At 40.7% G+C, this 20,496-nt stretch overlaps 1 protein-coding gene across 24 annotated transcripts in view; it reads right to left on the bottom strand.

Annotated features, from left to right (window-relative positions):
- Positions 1-333: 333 nt before the first annotated feature.
- Positions 334-20,496, bottom strand: part of TSPAN4 (tetraspanin 4) — a 488,885-nt gene continuing 468,722 nt past the window's right edge. For all 24 annotated transcript variants that reach the window (XM_069803556.1, XM_069803562.1, XM_069803561.1 and 21 more), the window contains 3 exons: positions 13,601-13,732; positions 11,805-11,888; positions 334-8,969 (listed from right to left, as the gene is read on the bottom strand). In XM_069803556.1, coding sequence (XP_069659657.1) covers positions 8,901-8,969; positions 11,805-11,888; positions 13,601-13,732 — 285 coding nt within the window. In that variant the 3' untranslated portion in view covers positions 334-8,900. The remainder of the gene's footprint in view (positions 8,970-11,804; positions 11,889-13,600; positions 13,733-20,496) is intronic.

Below are 20,496 nucleotides of genomic sequence, written 5' to 3'. Positions count from 1 at the left end.
CAGAAGTCTGGATAAACTGGAGTCCTGTGTAATCCATAGTAAAGATTGCTTGCATTGGAATATTCTAGTTCTGAGAACATCATATGTACATAGATTCTGAATGTACATTAACTCTTGATTCCATCAGGAACAAGAGAGTGTGATTTGCAGCAAGCTTTTAATTGTGCCAGTGTTTCACGTGATAATTCTTCTTTTAAACCTGCAAGCACTTATTTCAAAGGACCTTTTGATAATGAAAGTTGTATTGTGTCAGGGTAACCAGCTGTGGTGCACAGTTAGGAGTAAGAAGGTGTTTGATAGGGAAGAACTTTAATGCATGGACTTCACAGGAAGGAGATTTAAAACTTCAATTTTTATTAGCACCAAATATCAAGCAAGTTCCATGAAAACAAGCTGTACTTCCAAGCTGGTGAGTTATTTTGTTTAGGGAAAGTGAGCTGGTATTTATGACACATCAATTCAGTCTATATACTCTCTTCTGCTTGCATTTGCAAATCCATAATTCCTTCAGTTGTGCACAGGTCACAATTTCTGTTCTTCCCGCCAAAGTAGGAGTACTTTCAACCATGAGGTTTAAAGGCATCTCTGTCCTTGAGAGACCAAGTAGCATAACTTAGCTGCTCACCAGAATAGTCAAAGCACCTCTGGCTTCTAGGGGGAAATATTCCCATTTCTCTTTCTAACATACTTATGTGTCCAGTTCCCACAGCTGAGCTCACAGCATGAGGAATTTTCCCAAATAGCTTCAGTTGTAGCTCCACGCAGCCTCCCTATTCAACTAATGCCAACATGACTTTCAAATAAAATTAATACAGGTGAAAAGATAGTGGCCATTGGTGGGGAGGGAGGAGGGCTGTGTGGTGCTCTGAGGATTATAAAGAAGCTTTTAGTGACTTTGACTACAATAAGAGATCTGGTATAGGCTCATAGAGTGAGAGGAGGGGTTCCAAGAAAGCACTAGAAGCAGCACCATGGAGAAGTGCTCTTTTCCTAGAGTACTTGCAAATGCTTCATCTTAATTGAGTTTGTAAACAACTGTAACTCCCTTGAGGGGAGGGTTCAATTCCTTGAGAAATGAGAGCCTGAAAATGAGAGAACTGAGAATTGCCTTTTTTTTTTTTTTGTAGAAGTTATCTTGACAATTAGGCTGCCACAATACAAAACGTGGGGATCCATATGCTGCTCCAGTCACCTCAATAGTGTGTGGATGCATGTGAGCATTTCAAAAGAACAGCAATGGCAACATTTCTAGGCCAAGGCATTTTTTAGCTCAGTATTCTGTGTGCTTATTATCCAAGCTGAGATATAATATCAGAATCAGTTAATTGCATCTGTGGATGATACAATAACACTGAACAAGTTTCCAAGGTAAATTGGATTAAAAGAAAAAAGGAGGAAAAAAATCCCCACAGCATTAGTCTCTCTGGAGAATGCTAAACAACTAGTGACAGTTCTGGCTGTAACAGTGCTCACCTAGCCACTGGCAGGCTTGCATCGGGGAACAGAGGACATTGAGAGTAATTCAGATTTAGTCACTAGTTAGGTCCATAACTAGGCTGACGTGAGTTATTTGGTTACAGTACTCACTTTTCTCTGCTGTGTAGGGACTATGGTCTCCTAACTCAATGTCAAACCTGAACTTTTTGAAGCCGTGCAAGATGTCTATCCTTGGGCACTTAAAGTTATAAAATACAAGTAACTGAATCCCCTCTGTGTTTGGCAGACTGGGACCTTGATTAACCAGGTGTCCCTCTGTGCAGAACAGCAGATTTGAAGGGTGCAGTAGAGATGGAAGGGTTGGTGCAGCAATGGGCTTAAGCTTTACAGTCAAGGAAAGGTATCTGTGGAGGATGGAGATGATGAGATGCATCTGAATAGACTTTCACAAACCAGTTCCTGAAATCCCTTTATTTCTATAGTAATTTTTAGGGTCTTCAGGATGAATGCTTTACATTTGAAACTCTTGTCACTGTCCATATGGAAAAATAAACACATAAGCAATACACATTAACAGTTGGGGTTTTTTATGCTGTACTTTGTTTTATATAGATTTAATTATATACAGTTATATATTTTATTTTGTTGGCTGTGACTTGAACCATACTCTGTACTAGCAGTGCCATGGGAACATAAGGGGATGTTTATAGTGGATAAGGATCCCATCCTTTCAAGTTACTCTTGTAACCACAAGTACAGGGAATTAACTCTATTAAGCAATTCTGTAGTAACAAAATGTTCTGCCTAAACAATTTCTGCATGAAAGGTACCAGGGAGTTGTTTGAGAAACCAGTTTAACTGATCAGCCATTTCTTCATTAAAAAACCACGCATTGCAAGATGACTTGTAGGCCCTCTGTGTAGCTGTCTAACAGGTACTGGTGTAGATTTGGTAGTGAATGCTTTCTGGCTGTTGAGGGGAAGAATGTAAACTAAGCTGTTCTTGCAGGTCAACAAAAACCATATGATTTCTAGTGAACAGAATAATGTACAGTATTTCTATGGGGAAACAGTTTTATGGGGCTGCGGGGAAGCAAGGCCTAGGGTAAAATGACCTACATAGGCACCTGATAAGATTTCAGAAAAACAGCCTTTCAAATTGCATTCACTAGGTGAGTTAATAATGACAGATACTTCATTGGTTTGGGATTTTTAACATATGGGAACGTAAGAAACATAGGGCTCTGTATTTTGCACTTTTGATGTGTCAAGGCAAAACTTTGGATGAAGTTTCATCAGCTACCCTTAAGTCTCTTTGAGAATTATCACCATGCAGACAGAAAGTACTTTGTATTACACAGCTGGTATAATCAGCTAAGCCTGATATTCCTAAGTTGTGTTAAGTACATTCAAGAAAAATAGCAGTATGTCAGCTGAAATACTAGGTTAGTTGTTATTAAAATAGGAACACTTCTGTCTCTACTAACATGTAGTTCAAAAAGCAAAGACAACTGAACTAGGATAGCTGCTGGGGGAAGGTATGCTGGGCTTAGTTTTTTGAAACAATGAGATCTTGAAAATCAAGTGTACTATATTACCTACATTTAAGCTTTAGTGGAAAGATAAATTAGGCTGTAAAGGTAATACAACTGCTCTGTGCCCAGGTATTTCTGTAAGAATCATTAAGTTAGCATTTCTGAAGTATAGAACCAATGGTGAATAAATGGAATAGAAAGGCAGATGTTCAAATTCACAGAAGAAGGGTTCTTTCAAATGTATACAGCATGATGAAATTGTGAAATTCACTGCTACAATGTAAGACTGAAGTGGAAAGTTTCACAAAATCGGAAACAGATTAAAGATAGATGTCTTTAATGAGACCATCTAGTGGTACACTTAATGGGATGAAGAAAATTCAACAAATATAAACGTGCCTACTGAATTGAGGGAGTTGTAAGAAACTTCCACCAAAGGTTTGGGTTATCCTTTATGAGGTTTCCTGCAACAACCACTAAAACCTCTGGGTCTCCACTTTCAGGCCACATCTACCCTTACATTTTCAATAGTATGCCTGTGCAGTTGCTCAGAATGCACCCAGTTTAGAGGCAATTTCACTTGCAAAGCTATTTGACCTGGAGGGTACAATAAATTGTATTGAAAAAGGCAGCATTAGACATTACTTCAGACAAGGTACCTGGCTAACCAGACCTTCTTCTGATCTGACATAGTAGGAGTTGTTCCATTTTAACAGAGTCTGGTGTTTATTTTGTAAGTAAGTTTTTCTATGTAACTTTGAATCTAAGCAACTACCTCAGAAAGAGAACTCCTTTTGTTTCAAAATTATCAGTAACAGACAAGTTCTAAACAGAAAATAATTGGTTTCAGGTCTAAGTAAGTATTTTGTTACACTGTAAACCTGATCTCCCAGTATTTTCTGAATTGTTATTGATTATCACATAATGTCAGGTTGCCCTTAAAAGGAAACAGAAGGGGGTGTAAATTACCTGGGAATGGTAAGCCACTTAATAATAATATCAATAAGGCAGGATAGGTCAAATCAAAGATAGATAATGAGAAATGACAAAAAAGTATGCTGTGTATTTTATTTTTTTTCATTGCCTATACTGTATGTGTGCACTTGCACACACACATCTTTGGGTATGTATATACTCTATAGCTTGTAGTGTAGTTGAGTATAAAGAATACAAAAGACATTCTGTTGTAAACTTTAAAGAATATTTAATAAATTTAAAAAATAAAATGTATATCTTCAATTTTGTTCTTCATATGAATGCACAAAAATGTATCACTGGAGTTGCAGCGACAAAATCCAAAGAACTAAGGAGACCTGACCACTGTGGTAAGATATCGGTGACAACCTAAGAGAATTCACAATGGAATCCAAACAAAATTTCCCATGGTGAGTCCTGACTTGTTTTCTTACTGTGAATTGTCTAACTCTGTATCTATGAAGATCATTCACACTTAGCAAGAATCCTTGCAGACAAAGTTAATAAAGAGTCTGGTTTTAAAATAAATGCCACAATCAACTCCTGGTTTCTGTTGCTTACCTTTGGTGCCATATTTATAGCACAACAATGAAGCTAAGGGGTAAGTGAAAGGCTTCACCTTTCTCCATGCTAACAACCTCCTGTCCTATCTATGAATGAGGCAGCTGGGAACCATGTGTGCTGAAAGATGTAACCAGTTCTTAATTAGTTTGTGGGAAGTGAGGGGTTTGGGTGGATTTGCATAACAGCAATATTGCTGATGCGAGATAAAATATTTCTACAGCTTCTGTGCAGTTCCTTCCTCTCCATATTATAAATCATACAATGCTGCATTCAAATGGTAATTATTAAATGGAAGAATAAACCTTTACGAATTTATATTATTTGAGGGGGAGAACAAAGAAGTATTCATAGAACAGAAACTGGAGTGAATTTCAGTGATTGTGCACTACATGATGTGTAACTAAATAATACTGGTTTGTACAAGCAATAAGATTTGGCTGCTACTGACAGTTACTGTACAGGAAAATAAATCATATTCTATTAAATATTTATACATATATTATTGTAACTGTGAAGATGAAAAGCCAGAAGTATAGTGGACTGAATCTAAAAGCTAAATCCTGATGTTGCTGGATTCAGGAGGTCCAGCCATGTGCACTGTGCCTTCACATCTTGTTAAGCAGGAAGAGCAATGAGTATAAATTAGGAGTGCTGTCCTTCAATGTCTTTGTTGCCTTTGGTTCTGTCTTTAATTTAAATATATTGAGTCCTCCTTTGTGTTTAAAGATAAGAAGTGAAAATAATATAAAAGACTTTACTAAAGGTGACAAAACACCAATGGAAGCAACTGGAATGACTTCTGTCTTGCTCTGCATACATATGATATAAGCAGCCTTTAAATGGGTATTAGGTACTACAGGGTATTTATTTAAAATCAACCGGTTCAACATGAAGTTTTATGCATAATATGGAACTATCTTTTTTTGGTTTTTAAAAAAAGATTCTTGCTGTTACATACCACAAAATATTCTGTCCTTGTCAGCAGAGAAAGGATGCAATGCTTTTAAAAAGAAAATATGTTAAGTTATATGCTTGTTATATGCAGTATGTTCAGAGGTTTGAAATTGGATTGTGCTGGTAATGCTTTAAGCACCATAACATCTGCTTGGCCTGTGTGTAGAGAGTTAATAACATCAAATATAGAAAATAGTCTGGTTCAAGTTATAAACAAGTTGCAGTAGCATCTCAGTTGGCAGTGTAAGGGTAGTATTTAAAAAAAGAATTAGCAGCCATGTGTGGTCTGGGTGTTTGTTTTGGGTTGCAGGGTTTTTCTGGGTTGGGTGTTTTTTTTCTCCTTTCTTTCTTTTCAGCAGTTAGTGCTGTATGTTTCTGTTGCAGTGACTGGGATTTACAAAATGAATATTGCTTATACTCCTTATAGATACCTGGTTTTGGAAAACCGACGCAGTTTATCTTGTTGTAAAGACACCTAAACTGTGGAAAATAATTAGAGGGAACTACAAAGTGTGACTTTTCTTCAGTCTCTCTTTCTCACTTTGTTTCTTCTGTAGATTTAGCTGAAGTCTAGCAGTCTTTTCTAAGAAAGAGCTCAGCACATATTATTGGGAGACTCACAAGATGCAGGCTTGTGAGCTGTCTTCTCCCACTACCAGGCAAATTGATGAGAGCTGCCCTCTGCGGGAGCTCTGCTGCACAATGGTTTAATCTTATCAGCTAAGCCATCAGCAGCCTGCTGTCTCTGTGTTAATTTTTAATGGCAGGGATCACTACAAATAGACTTATCTACCTTTTATCTTTCTTAAAAATCGATGTTTTATTAATGTATTCATCACTCTGTTATGCTGCTTTTCAGTGGTGGAAGCTCTGAGCTGTCAGCAGGAGCACCTGTGTGTACAAACTATAAACCATGGTAAGAACTAATGGTACATCTAACCTGGAATCATGTCTATGTAGGTAAGAAAGGAACGTAGTGGAGAGAGGGAAGGAATGGACTGACTTACACCATCTTTCGAACAGCAGGACTGTTGCCAGGTCAGCCTGGGCTGAGGAAGCAGACAGCATTGAGACTGGTGATTGTAACACCCAGAGTAAGTCTCTTGCTTGGGGTGCAGGGTGCCTGTGTGTGGGCTACTCACTCAGTTTAACCTCTGTCTTGGGTTGAGGTCTGTTAACATTTGTCAAGGCTTGTTAGCATGGCAGTAAAATCCTTTAGTGGTGGTGGCTGCTGTGATAGTGAGTGATTGGGAAGCCACATAAAAATGCATGCAAGGACTATGTTACTTTCAACTTCGCCTGCACAGCTAAATGCCCTGTGCTACAGAGGTTGATGTGTAAAGGTGGGGGGTAAGATTTTGGAAGATACTTGCTCTTTCACACACCAGACTGTCCTAAGCACTTCCCCACAAAATATGGAGCCTAAGGGGGTGAGATGACTGCAGGGAATCAGCAAAGAAAGAGGAGAAAAACCAACCCAAAACCTAAGCAGTAGGTTACTTAAGTGTTACTTAACAGGTGTTAAGGAGATTGTTCAATAGGCTGTGAGTTGGTGAGTCCAGCTTTACTGCTGGCAATTGCCTTTAAATCAAGTAAGCAAAATGTCACTCATAGCTGAGACCTGCTGTTGTAAGCAGTAAAGGTACAGGGTAACTTTTTTTGCCTGAACTTAATGCATGCTTTTAGTCTGTCACGGTAGGAATGGCTGCATTGAGCTTTCTGGGAAAACAGGGGCACCATGGTTGTCTTTCTGGTCTATTGTCAGTGGCTGAGCGGTCCTCAAAGGCTGGCTGCAGGGAGCAGGCCAGCTGCATTGCTCTGTTTGCCTCTTCCCTGCTGTGTCCTTTCCTTGGGGTGCTTCAGCTTCTCCCTGTCACATGTGCAATATCTGCAGCTGCTTCCTGATGGGGAATTGTTTGTTTGAACAATAGCAAACATCTGATTCTTGACCTCATGATGAGAGGGCGTGCAAAGAAGGGTGCTACTTAAATTACTTCTGTTACCAATGCAGGGTGGGGAAATTGGACAATTGGTGGCTGTTTTCTGGCTAAGGAAAGTTATGATTTTGATTTCTGCAAATTCTAGAAAGTGTGGGGCATATTCTAGCCAACAGCCAGGCAGAGGAAGATGGGTTTGAAAAGCAGAACTGAGAGGTGACTCCAGTTCTAACAAAGACTGATGTGTCTTGGCTGTTGTAAGCATGCAGTTGGGGGGGGACGGACATGGAAAAAGCCTAAGCATAAAAACATCTGAAGTCTTAATAACTCTCAGAAAAATGGGGAACATGCAAAAGATTTTTCCTCAACAAGGCAACTCTATCATACCTGCAGATGATGATATCCCAAAGTAAATTAAGGAAATGGTGACACTCAGAGAAGGAACAGCTGACAGCTTTGTATGATCTTCAAGTGTGGAAATGAGTGATATTTTTTGGCAAACTAACTTGAAACAGGGATGATAAAAAATAAAACCATAGTAGAATGACAGAGAGAGCCCACTCACAAGTTGTTTACTGAAATGAAGATACAGCTGAAAGTAATTACTTGTTTCCCAGAGGTATAAGTGATAGTGCTTCCTACAAGAAATAATACTTGGTTATTTGAGTTGGAATGTAAAATGGGATAGAAAGGTTCCCTCTTTCTGAGGTTAGATGCTGGGTATTTCACCTCCTTTCAGAACAGTATGTGTATATGAATGTAATATATATTACATATACAGTCAAGCATCTATATGCTGCTGGCAATTAATAAGTGAGACAACGTCCAATATTGTTTTCCCTTAACAGCCAGATCTCACTGTACAGATTATGATTAAAAGCCTGACTTTGCAGCACATAAAATTAAAAATACTCCTTTAAAATAACACATTTCTGAAGATGATCCTCTCCTGGCTACAAAATCATCTTGAGACACTTGGAGGCAGGGCTGCTTGATCTTGACATTTTAGCTGTGTGCAAACTGTAGTAAAATTACAATTGCATTCAGCACTAGCTACTCTGTACCTTCTTTCCATGCTGAAGAATACTCATTTTCTATGCCCTCTCTTCCGGACCATGAAATGCGGGAAGGCAACCTGGCAGGTTTTGCAGAGGTTGCCTCAGTGCAATCTTTTCCTAACATCGGTTTGCAGATCAGCCCCTCATAAGCAGCCTCCTTTGCTTTGCCATAGGCCATAGAAAAAGAGCCATTGCTCTTTGAAGGTTTTCTTCTGTTTAAAGACAAGGCTGCTTCTTACCTGTGCCAGTTCAAGTACTGACTTTTTCTTTTCTTCCTCCTTCCGTAAAGTGGGGTGATTCACAAGATCTTCAGAAAGATAGCACTATACACAGTTTATAGTACAAAGGTGGGGGGGGGGGGGGGGGGAGTCAGATGAATGAGCATGAAGGAGATTTCTCCTGTGTCCTTTGGAGGAGGAGCAGAAAGATTGGGAATGGTATCTATGCACAGTAGGTGTCTGCCTTGACTACCTGACAATACATGGTCATTGCAAAGGTGAGTCCGAGAATCTAAGAGAAAACAAACAAACAATTGTTTTTCAGTAAGTAAAAAAAATCCTATTTATTGAAACAAACAAAAAAAGCCAGAAAAGCATGCTTACACTGGTTTTGTTCACACACAGGAAGACACATCGCATACTGCTTTTCCTGCTGGTTCATGTCCTTGTTCCTTTCCTAGTTTCTGTCTGCCTTTTGTCCTTATCTGTATTGCTGTTTTATGGAATGAGCAATGAGAGCATGGGAGAGGCGATTTCTCCATGAAAAGCAGCCACCAGATACTGGGAAGAGGTATATCGAAAAGAAATGTTTGGGTGTCTTTTGGTCTAAAATATTTTATAGTACCAACCCACAGCTTTGGGGCTGTGTGGTTATCTCTGCAGCTATTGCTTTGAAAGACAATCAGGTTCATCCCTGACCCAAAGGATGCTGTGGTTTAGTTTACTATGCTTTACTTTTCCAAGCGTATGTGTGCACAGGTCCTTGGAGGGGAATCACTGGAGACTGTCCATGCATTAATCATAACCATCAATGCCTCATCAACAATGTATGTGTCTTCCTACTCAGCCTATTCAAGAGAAGCAGCAGGGAGGTGGTGGTTCTTCTCCCAGCACAACTACTGACCTGCTGTGCTGCCTCTGGTAGATTACTTCATCAGAAAAAGGTATGGAGAAGAGAGTCTTATTTTCAGCTGAAGTACTTAGATGAATGTACTAAGTGGTTGTTACTATTCCTTTGCAACACCACTGTAAAAATTGTCATTGAAATAAAGGTAGAAATTTTTTGTATGAATTTTATTTTAAGCACTTAATTTGACCACTTCAGATTTAGTCTTTACATAAATAGTTGTTCCTGTTAATGAGTATTTTGAAGGAGTACATGAATAACACACATACTACTTTATAAATAACAGCTTTATAACCTTTTTTTTTTTCCTTCCTTCATTTCCCATTCTTCCACAGTGAAGTAAGATTGTTAGGCTTTAGTGTGCTGTTTTACAGTAAGCACATACCTTTTGGAAGTATCCCCCTGAACACTGTGCCTAGCAAAGGAACACCTTCAGGGACAGCTGCATAATAAAACCTTGGTGGCTGAATTTGTTTTATAATTTTGAGCATGCATGACTGAAGAAGATTCTTCTGCCACATGTGCTGTGTATCCTTCAAGTTGTGTCACTGTATGATTCTAACTATAACCATTGTTAATGTGAAAAACAAAAGCTGTCACGTGCTTATGGCCAGAACAACATTGTAACAGCGACAATAGCGGGAGCCCAATTCATTTTAGGTCACAGTGCATCAAAACTTTTGGTTTTGGCTGCTGGAAGACAGACTAAAAATCTTTTGTGTTCTGAGGTGTTTTCTCTGTATTTCACAGCATTTACTAGGAATATCAATTAGCATTTTTAAATTGTCTGATGTGTTTTCTCCCATGCAAACTAGTAATGTCTTTCTGTCAGAAAGTTATTATTGTCTTTAATACACTAAATATAATCCAGGTCTATGAGAAGGACTCTGACATGGGCTGCTGGGTTTTTAATGTATCTTTTAAAGACTCTCTAAATGCTGAATAGCTACTCCAAAGCTGTTTTTTAAAACGTGGTAATATATTAACAACACTCTTGCATGGTCTCTCTGCCATATGATCTTGTTGTGCTTTATCTTTTTCCCTAAGCCTATCTGCTTGCTGTACTGGAAAACAAAAACCAAAACTCTACTGAATTTGTGCCTACAAGGAGTCAGGCATTTGCATTAATAAGTTGCAGCCACTATGTGACATATGAGAGAGTAAGATACATGCCATTCTGCCTAATCTGACATTAGTGGAAATATGAGCGGTATTTCTCATCGCAGGCTCTCTTGCTGCTGCTAGTGGTATACCACTAGCAAAGTTGAAAAAAACCCCCCAAACTTGGGTTAATGTGGAGTTACATGATATTAATTAGCTCAGTGATGCCATCGTTTCTGCTTATATGTTGACTGTGAGAGAGAGGTGGAGCTGGAAGCTAAAGCTCCATCTTCACTGCATTCAGAAATGGGACTTTGGCCCATAAATGGAGGAGGGTTGGCATGCAGCTGAAACAGCCTGAGCTCTAGCACAGCGTTCACCTGTGTATTCTCGGGGGAAGGTTTGTGCCATTGGGGCTACACTGTGGCCACGACCATGGCAAGCTGGATTAAAGACACAGGTACGGAGGAGACAAGGTACTACACTGACATCTGATTCTTCTCTAACCCAGTTTATGTTGGAAATAACTGCAGGTTGAAAATCTGATAGGCAAGTCTATGCCAATCTTATTTACCTAATTTCCCTGCAATTAATAGAAAAGGAGCATGGTTTTATGGGCAAGGTTGAGTAATGGTAACAAACATTGCAACTTGTAACTTATCCTAGGACTGAGGATGGGGTTGAAGCCTCAAGCTACCTTTAGGCTATCTTGAAGTTAGATATTTAGCCTAAGTGGGTGGTCCTCTCTGGAGAATGACTGGACAAATATAAGTACCCTAAAAGGCAATTCACCCTACCCTAATTAGGCTTCTGTCTTTGGATGGCAGGGAATACCTCTCCACTGAGTCTAGTCTAAGCTTTAGATAAACCACTTGATAAAGTGCCTGTTCTCTGCAGTGCATCATAAACCAGAAAATTCGTGTAGTATTCCTAGTTCTGTACCTTGTACATGGCATTTTAACTAAATTAAAACATAAAAGACTTAAATTTTGCAGTGTTACTCTAACATCATGCAAAATTTGGAATTATTAAAACAGGCTTGGGCAGAGTGTATCTGGATCTATGGTTACTTATTTAGTTATGATTAATTAGGATTTGAAAATTGATATTAAACTGTACCTGCACCATAGCTGTGCACAATCCAAAGATTCCCACTGCTAGTAAGTTTTCCTGGAGCCATATTTTCACTGTTTCGTAGCAAGGCTGGAAAAAAAACCCCAGAATATTGCATTAGTGATAAACACACAGCTCTATTCCTCTGGGAATATACAGTTAGAAAAGAGCCAGATCAGATTAAGCTGCTAGGTAGCCTGAATTATCATTTTGGCATTAGAGCAACTACCGTGTATTTCTGGGTTGAAGCTTAAACATGAAGTACTAATTGTAATGACACAAAAAAGTGCGCCTCCGAAATGCTGCACAAGCACTGTTCCATATAAATTGGGCCAGTAACTAAAAATAAACAAGCCATGGATTTGGGTCCTCTTTGCCCTCTAAAAACCAGCTAGAAGCAGTTAGAACTTCAGAATGAGCCTTTCATTTTCTCCATGTTTCAGGAAAACAAATATTTATTACAATCAAACCCAAAAGTTCCAGTGAGAGCTGCTCAGTAGCCACACTTGCTGCACATAGGCCCATTTCATACCATTCATTTTCCATCATTTCAAATTGCAGTATGGGTGCTCCATCGTTATTTTCTTCCTGCTTTAAATTCTGCAGTAGCTGTAGCTTCATGTTCCTGGCCCAGTGTTGCGCAGGGTGGACTTGGCCCAAGGGAAACCTTTCTTTAAATAATGTGTAAATAATAAATAATGTCTGTAAGCCAACCTTGTGCAAAAATTGTGCCCTCTGTCTTGTAAATGTACATGGCCAAGAATCAGTCAGCCTTCAGTTAGTGGCTTTCACATGTGTATAAAGGAAAAAACTATTAATGTGCCCCAGAAGACATGGTCTTAACCTGCACTGATCTTGGTACCCAGAATAAAATAGAAGAACAACTTTTAAATCCTTTAATTCAAAATTTGACTTGGAGCTATTTGAGAGGTAGAAGGGAGCCATGGTTGGTTGGAACTCTGTCTCTGCCAGTGCCAATCCATGCATATGAAATCTCACTAGAAAGTGGCCAAGAGAGCTTTACTCGTCTTCACAAACCATTAGAACCAGCAAAACTTCCTTATAATTCCACTTCATCAGATGGCCTTACTCCACGCCCCTCCTGGGTAACTGCACTACCTGTCATTAGCACAAAGAACTGCTGAGCTAATTTCACAGAAGAATTTGAGCTCTGACTATCTGCTCTGGAAGGATCTTCCTGAGGACATTGTAGGGAAATTATCCCATGGAGTTTTGAATTTAATTACAGGCAAGTGCAGAAACTCATTGCAAAAAAAATGCTGCTGGCAATTCAGCAAAATAGTTCCCCCTCTCCTACTGTGCAATGGAGGCCCCTGAACTAGCGTTCCTGGCAGAGCACTTCAGGCTCACACAGCCCTCTTGCCTCACGACTCCCTGAGCCACAATAAGTTATGGCTGCTGCTCCAGGGTGTGTGCGTGTGTGTGTGCCATTTGCCTTTATCTCTACCTGACTCCAGTGGGTCAGACATTGAAAAGGACAATCCTGTCACATCCTAGTTAGATCTAGCTAGACTGTGCTGCAGATCAGTGTTGGATAGTACTTGTCTACAATGTGAAACAACAAACAGCTTAGAGCCTACTGAAAGGAAAGCTTTCAGCTCATAAAAATAATTAAATTGGCAGTTTCACTGGAGGTCAAAAGCCACAGCTCAACGTGAGCCTTCTGAAACCACCTAATTAAAGAAGATGAGTAAGGGTACAACATACCTTATCATCTGTATGGCCCTGCAAATGACTAGCTGCCTGGGTTGCAAGGCAGCTGCTGAGCTCCAGCTACTCACCGCTTTCCACCAGGTCCCTGGGGAATGGAGTCCACAGTTCTCACTGAATTCTAAGCAGCAGGAGTCCGGCACCCGGGTTGTATTGTACACTTCAAACCAGTCAGTGTAGTTGGAGACTCCACAGCATCTGAACTGGAAAAAGAAGAACCAAGATGATGCCTTAAGTATGATCTGTCACCGACTTCTGCTCGCTTTGACTTCTGCCTCCTGGATTTGGACATTCAGTGCATTTCAATTACACCAGCAGAGGCTTGAAATTTTAAAGAAATACAGTATTTCCTCAGCTTTACCCAAATAGACCCTTTCCTTCACTCTTTTATTATGTTTAAATATGGCCTTGTGTGTAGCGAATGTTGAGACAAGAATCAAAGGCACCTATTTGCAGTGGCAGGACACTGCAGGAGCTGAAACAGGACGACCCCAGCCAAGCAGTGAGGTTAAGAGTTGATGTGACTGAGCAGGATTGTAACAATCGTTTGCAGCTTTTTTTCAGGAAAAAAAAAAAAAAAAGGATACAGATACAGTACTCAGGAAATGAAGATACTAGGATCTCTATGGAACACTACTTACTTCTGAAATCATGATTGAAGTTAACAAGGCACATTTCTCTCTAAGCTGTTAATTACTGATCACCTTTAAAAGTCTTTGTCACACAGGAAAAGATGTATTTCCGCCTCTTCTCTCTTTGGTGCAGTTCCTTAATGTCATCATCGAATGCTGCTAAATAGTGGTGCTTTAAGTGTCTGCATATGACGACACCATGTACAATGACTATGTTAGTGCTAAATCGGAAATTTTGTTCAACTTACTTACTTTGGTAGTGGGATGAAAGGTATAGGAAATGTACGTAACAGTACAGGGAATGGCTCTGTGACCATCCTCCCCCTCTGGGAACTGGTATAGTCCTGTGATACAAAATAAGCTAAGACTCATTACCATATGGACGTATACACTATCTGTCACTCCTATGCTAAATCAAAAGTACAAATTTGTTGGTATTTAGACACTTTACCACTAATGAGTAAAACAATATGACATTGGGCTGCAGAACTGCTCTCTGTTATTGGCAGTACTTCACACTTTTTCAAGGTTATGCCAGCCACCTACTTAGCCCCAAAAATGACTTGCCAAGAGCTTACATTTCAAATGTCATTTTACATAAGCCTATACAGTATTTTTTGCATGCCTATAGAGATAATTTATCTTGTTTCTGATAGACTCATAATCATGCAGACGTCTGCATCACCAGGACCAAGGACCTAATTCAGATCCTGATGTTTACAGTGGCCTGAGCGAGAGTTTTCCCTATATATATGATAACTGTAGAGTCTGTGGGCCCAGAGAGCCGTGTTCAGGTCCTGCTGCACACACAAGAGCTGCCATTCAAGACCAATAGAGGGCAGAGGCGTCACGCATTGCTTTGTGCATCATAAGCTGCTTCAAGCCCTCGCAGAAAGTAGTCCGCAATAGAGACGTTTCAGTGCTCACAGCACTGTTTTTCTTCTGCCAAGCAAAAGTCAGAAATCTTTCCCAGACTAACATCTATCCCTGCAAGGTTCTGCTCAGAATTCTGATTTGGCCATGGCAGGAATAAATCGTTGTTAGCTTGTGACTGTGTGATTTATGAGTTTACAGGCTTCATTTTCTACAAACTGATTTGAAAGTAAAAAAAAGTTTGTGACTTTCTTTTTTTTCCTCTATGTTCCTGCACACAAGACAGGAGCTCCATGTGCAAGAGGTCCCAAAAGGGGATAGGAGCAGCATGGAACACATGGCATGCATTTGAGGAAAGCTGATTTATCTGGAAATCTAACAAGAAGGTCTTGCAGGGTGTCATCATTAGAGTCAGGAGGCAGCTCTTTGATAGACAGTGAGAAGTGACAGCTTGTAAATACCAAGCCTTGAAAATGTGGCTCATCTGTGATGCAGAGAGTGCAACAGTAGGGGCTGAGACATTTGAGTGATGTTCTGGCCAAATATAAGTGACACAAGTTTGCATAAATCGGGACAAGACCCCTTCTCCCCATAATATTGCATGGCTGAGGGTGTCAAAGTCTGACAGACTAAGGAGGTGAAGTACGGGTTTTGTAGTTAAGGGGTCACTAACAGGTTGAGGACAGCTGTTCCTATGGAGCCTGTGAAGCAGAAGGTGGCTAGGCCATGACCTAGGGTTGGGACGCCAAAGAGTAAAACTTCCTGGTAAGCCAGAAGGTGGAAATCGGAGGGCATGCAGTTGCAAAGACAAGCTGCAGTTAGACACACATTGCCTGCCCATGCAGATTCTCTGTGTACTGTACAAGAGCAGAGGATTAAATATTGATACTTGCGTGCCACTGCTAGCAGATGAGGCAGTCCCAGCAATGGGAGAAAGGGCTGAGGAAAAGATCAAGGGTAAAAAAGAATGAAGTAGCATGAGGATCAACAGTCTTGGGACTGGAAGAAATCACATCTGGAACTGTAACTGGAAGAGATGCCATGTCTTTGGAAGACAAAGGAAGGATGAGCGAAGGAATTAAGCAGTGGATGATGCACAATCCTAAAGGAGAGGAGGTGACGAACACAGAATAGAATATACTAACACCACAGAGACCAGAGAGCGCGCGAGCAGTGTTCAGTGAAGACCAAGTCCACTGAATGGCATCTCTAGGGAGCAGAGGCACTGACCCAGGGCAGTAGGTCAGAGAGGCAAGATCAAGAAAACAAGCAGCAGTGGGACTGAATGGCTCATCAGTATAGATTCAGCAAAGAGGTCCAGCTAGAAGCCAAAAAGCCAGTTAAGCTGAGAGCTCAGTAAATTCAGAGCCTTCATTATGGGGGCCCAAGTAGAGAAGAGAGAGTGTGGGAATGATTTGGCATCATGTTACAAGTGACTGATTTATCCTGTGTGCATGAAACTGAACGATAACTAGCCAAATTGTTGAGAGAGATGAGGGACTATTAGAAGAAAGGGGAATATTGAGGACAAAGAGCAAAATAAGAGGATTTTTTAGAGTCCTCTTAGATTTGAGAGCAATGTTCTCTTTTTAAAATTTACAAGGCTTCTGAGCCAGGATACTTGGAAACAGTCCTACACTTGGAGGATGAGAAAGCTCAGGTCACGTGAAGGATAATTTCTGTCACCAGCAAGTTTGCTGTAGCCAGTTATACCAGACTTCATGTTCTTCCACCAAGGCTGATGTTCTGCCAGTGCAAGAAAGTTAAACTGCCTGACTGCCGTGAAGCAATTGCAGACTTGATTCTTGCTACAACCACATTCATTTTTTGGTCACATTTACAGTCCTGTCTTGTTCCCTTCACTAGTTAAGTGATAAAATTAGACAAGGTTGCCTAATTGATTAGTTCTGTTCCTAGTTTCAACAGGGAACAATACACTTTTAGGTTTTTTTAGAAACAATTACAAACTAACAGTGCTTATTTTGGGTTACCCAGACTAACACACTTTAAAAGAGGGTAATCTGTTAAAAATGTCAGCTACTGTCTTGAAGAGCAGTAACTTTAAGACATCTTGGCTTGGACACCTCAGGTCACTTGATTCCAGGGCTCACAGCTGTGAAGGAGCATGCATGGTTAGATGCAATTGTGCCAGCCCACATGAACAAATGTGGGTACTTATTGCATAAGGTGACAATCAGGTAGTAGCGCTGGGGACACTTGTACAGTGTTTGGCAGATCTCCTTAAACAAGCAAAAGCTTGTCAGGTGCCTCTGTCTAAGCTCCTGCTGCTGAACATTTCCAGGAATACTGGCAATACGCTGCTGTTTGTTTCACGTTTCACGTGGGAGGAAGGCTCTGCCTCCCAAAATGTCAAAACGCATTTTTTCCCTCCTTTGTAAATCACTCCCCTATTGATTACCTGTGGGGTTCTGAAGCGGCTTATCAGTTCCCAAGAGCTCAGAACATGCAGGGGCTGCTCAACATGACGATGCAGTCAAAGGTCATGCTGCTGGTCGTGCTTTTCCCAGCCAAGCACCACCAAACAGCACTGAGGTCTCTGTGCTGTATATATGGAATGCCACGCTGCCTGCAAATAGCTTAATTTTTGTGTTAACAAGTAATTGCTGCTCTAGCATAGGGTATCTAGGGCTGGTAATTAATGTTAAACACAAAGTTTCTATCTTAGTGCTATAGAAATGATAAGGAGTTGGATTCTTGTACGTATTTTACAGGCAATCCCAGTATTGAAGGCTAAGTAGGCCCTATTTTCTTTGCCAAATTCCTGCAAAATCAGATGGGATAGAGGTCATAAAGCTAAACAGACACCCAATCCTTGTTGCAGACAGGTTTTAGCAATTGCTGGTTGTCCAGTTTTGTGAATGTGACTGAGAACTAGGGACAGGGTAGGGTGCCTTTTATATGCCTTTTTCCTCCATCACTGTAAAAAGTAGTGAATAAGATAATTTCATTCTAAAAATCATGTTTAATGGGTGGTTTGGATTACTTCAGCAGTAATCCTAAAGTATGGTTTCATCTAACAGAACCAATGACTGGGGTAGAGGGAGATGGGCCAAATTTTGTTCTCAGTTACAGTGGTCTAAGACATGAAAGGCATTACACAGTAGTAACAGTGAGCTGAATTTGCTCACTTTAGTGAAGCTCATGCATTTTCTGCATGTCTCTCAAATTATTGCCTGGTTAGTTAAAAGGAGAAGTGTTCAAATATTGATCACAAAGATGCGGGGGATGAAGCAACATTTTAAAAATCAATGCCTATTTCTCATTTCCTAATGATCTCCACCTGTAACTTTAACCAGTCCTGGTTGGTAAGGAGTGTAATGCAGTTCAGGGTAACTTAGATCCTAAACTATTAGCATTTTAGTCATGTTTAAAATCACTTTGTAAGCTTTCATAGTCTTCAGTCACAACATGCAGAAGTCACCTGCTTGTGTTTCTGATCCTTTTAAGGTTTGAAATGCTATTGAGAAAGGTTGTGGATTTGGTTAGCTGAAGGTATTAAAAGGAAATCAATGAAATGCGCTAATTTGAAATGGCTCCCTGACTTAGAGGCTTAATACAACTGCAAAATGAGACTAGTGCTTTTCCTCTAACATGCGTTGCATGTATGCAGCTCAGCCCAACTCCTTTATTGGTAATCTGAACAAATCAGTCATGGACCAAAACTGCAACTTCCTCCTTAAAGACGGGCCTGATGGACCCTGTTTTTAACTTGTTCCCAGTTACTTAGGAATTGTATACTTCTGTTAAAAAGAGAAAAACCATTTCTCAAGGCACAAAGGTGCTCAGGCCTTTCACGCTTGAAGAAGAAATACAGTAATCACCACTCAGAAGTCGCTGTGTGCACACTGGGTATCCATACTCCCCTCTGATTTGTGATCAGCCAGTCCCACAGAAATCAAATGCCATCTAAATGTGGTTCTGTTTCTGGAAAACTTTTTTTTCCCCTTCTTTAAGCAAAAGTTGCCATACACAATCGTACTTAGGGAATGCAGGGTGGGGATGGTCTCTATCTAAGCTAATAGTAGGAGAAATGAAAAACTATGCCAGAGCTTAGATCCCTCATATCTGAGTCTACTACATTAACCATGGTGCCATCCTTCTGCTCAAGATTTGAAAAATACTTTTGCAAGAAAGGAGTGGGAATGCAGAGAGGACGAGGAAGAACTCATTATAAATTCTGTTACTGTCATGTTTTTTACATGTCACGCTTTTTTTCTGAGGCTGCTGTTTTATATCCGCGTACAGACACGGCCCATTGCTCAACCAATGACTGATGTCTACTGGCCCCATTAGAAAAGTCCGTGCTGAGATACTGTCCTGTATGGCAACGTGGTTAGATCTAATGTGGGGGTTTTTTGAGAGCCGTCTTTTAGGAGCCAGAATGCTAATAGCAAGCCTAGACTGGGACTTTCATTTCAGAAAGTCCCCTGTATTGCCCTAATCCTCCTATCAGTGATTCCACTCTACTGATTAGGGATGTGAGGGATAATGATTATTACTGAACACAAAAAATAATACTTGGCATTTACATAGCACTAATCAACTGCAAAGCATTTTACATAATTAACCATGCTAGGATGGTGTTCGCTGCACCACTGCAACAGTCTATTCCTAAATAGTTTTGAAAGATACATGTGATAACCAGTCATGTAAAGCGGTAAAAATGGATCTCTGGGAGCTCTTTGCTTTTCTCCTTAATCCCCAGCATGGGGAGCACAGAGACTTTAATGCTATGGTACTGTCAAGACCGTGCATGGAAGGTTAGCAAAACCAAAGCACAATCCCAAGCACAAATACAGGCTGGGCGATGAGGGGATTGAAAGCAGCCCTGCAGAGAAGAACTTGGGGGTATTACTGAATGAAAAACTGAATATGACCCAGAAATGTGTGCTCACAGCCCAGAAAGCCAATCGCATTCTGAGCTGCATCAAAAGCAGCGTGGTCAGCAGGTTGAGGGGGGTGATTCTGCCCCTCTACTCTGCTCTGGTAAGACCCCACCTGCAGAACTGCCTTCAGCTCTGGGGCCCCCAACATAAGAAGGACATGGACCTGTTGGAGTGGGTCCAGAGGAGGGCCACAAAGATGATCAGAGGGCTGGAGCACCTCTCCTATGAGGAAAGGCTGAGAGAGTTGGGGTTGTTCTGCCTGGAGAAGAGAAGGCTCTAGGGAGACCTTACAGCAGCCTTCCAGTACCTAAAGGGGGCCTACAGAAAAGCTGGAGAGGGACTTTTTACAAGGGCATGTAGTGACAGGACACGGGGTAATTGGCTTTAAACTGAAAGAGGGTAGATTTAGATTAGATGTAAGGAAGAAGTTCTTCACTGTGAGGGTGGCGAGACACTGGAACAGGTTGCCCGGAGAAGTTGTGGATGTCCCATCCCTGGAAGTGTTCAAGGCCAGGCTGGATGGGGCTTTGAGCAACCTGGTTTTGTGGAAGGTGT

This window comes from Haliaeetus albicilla, chromosome 16 (genome assembly GCF_947461875.1).
Source record: "Haliaeetus albicilla chromosome 16, bHalAlb1.1, whole genome shotgun sequence".
NCBI lineage: Eukaryota > Metazoa > Chordata > Aves > Accipitriformes > Accipitridae > Haliaeetus > Haliaeetus albicilla.
This window is presented reverse-complemented; position numbering and strand designations above follow the sequence as displayed.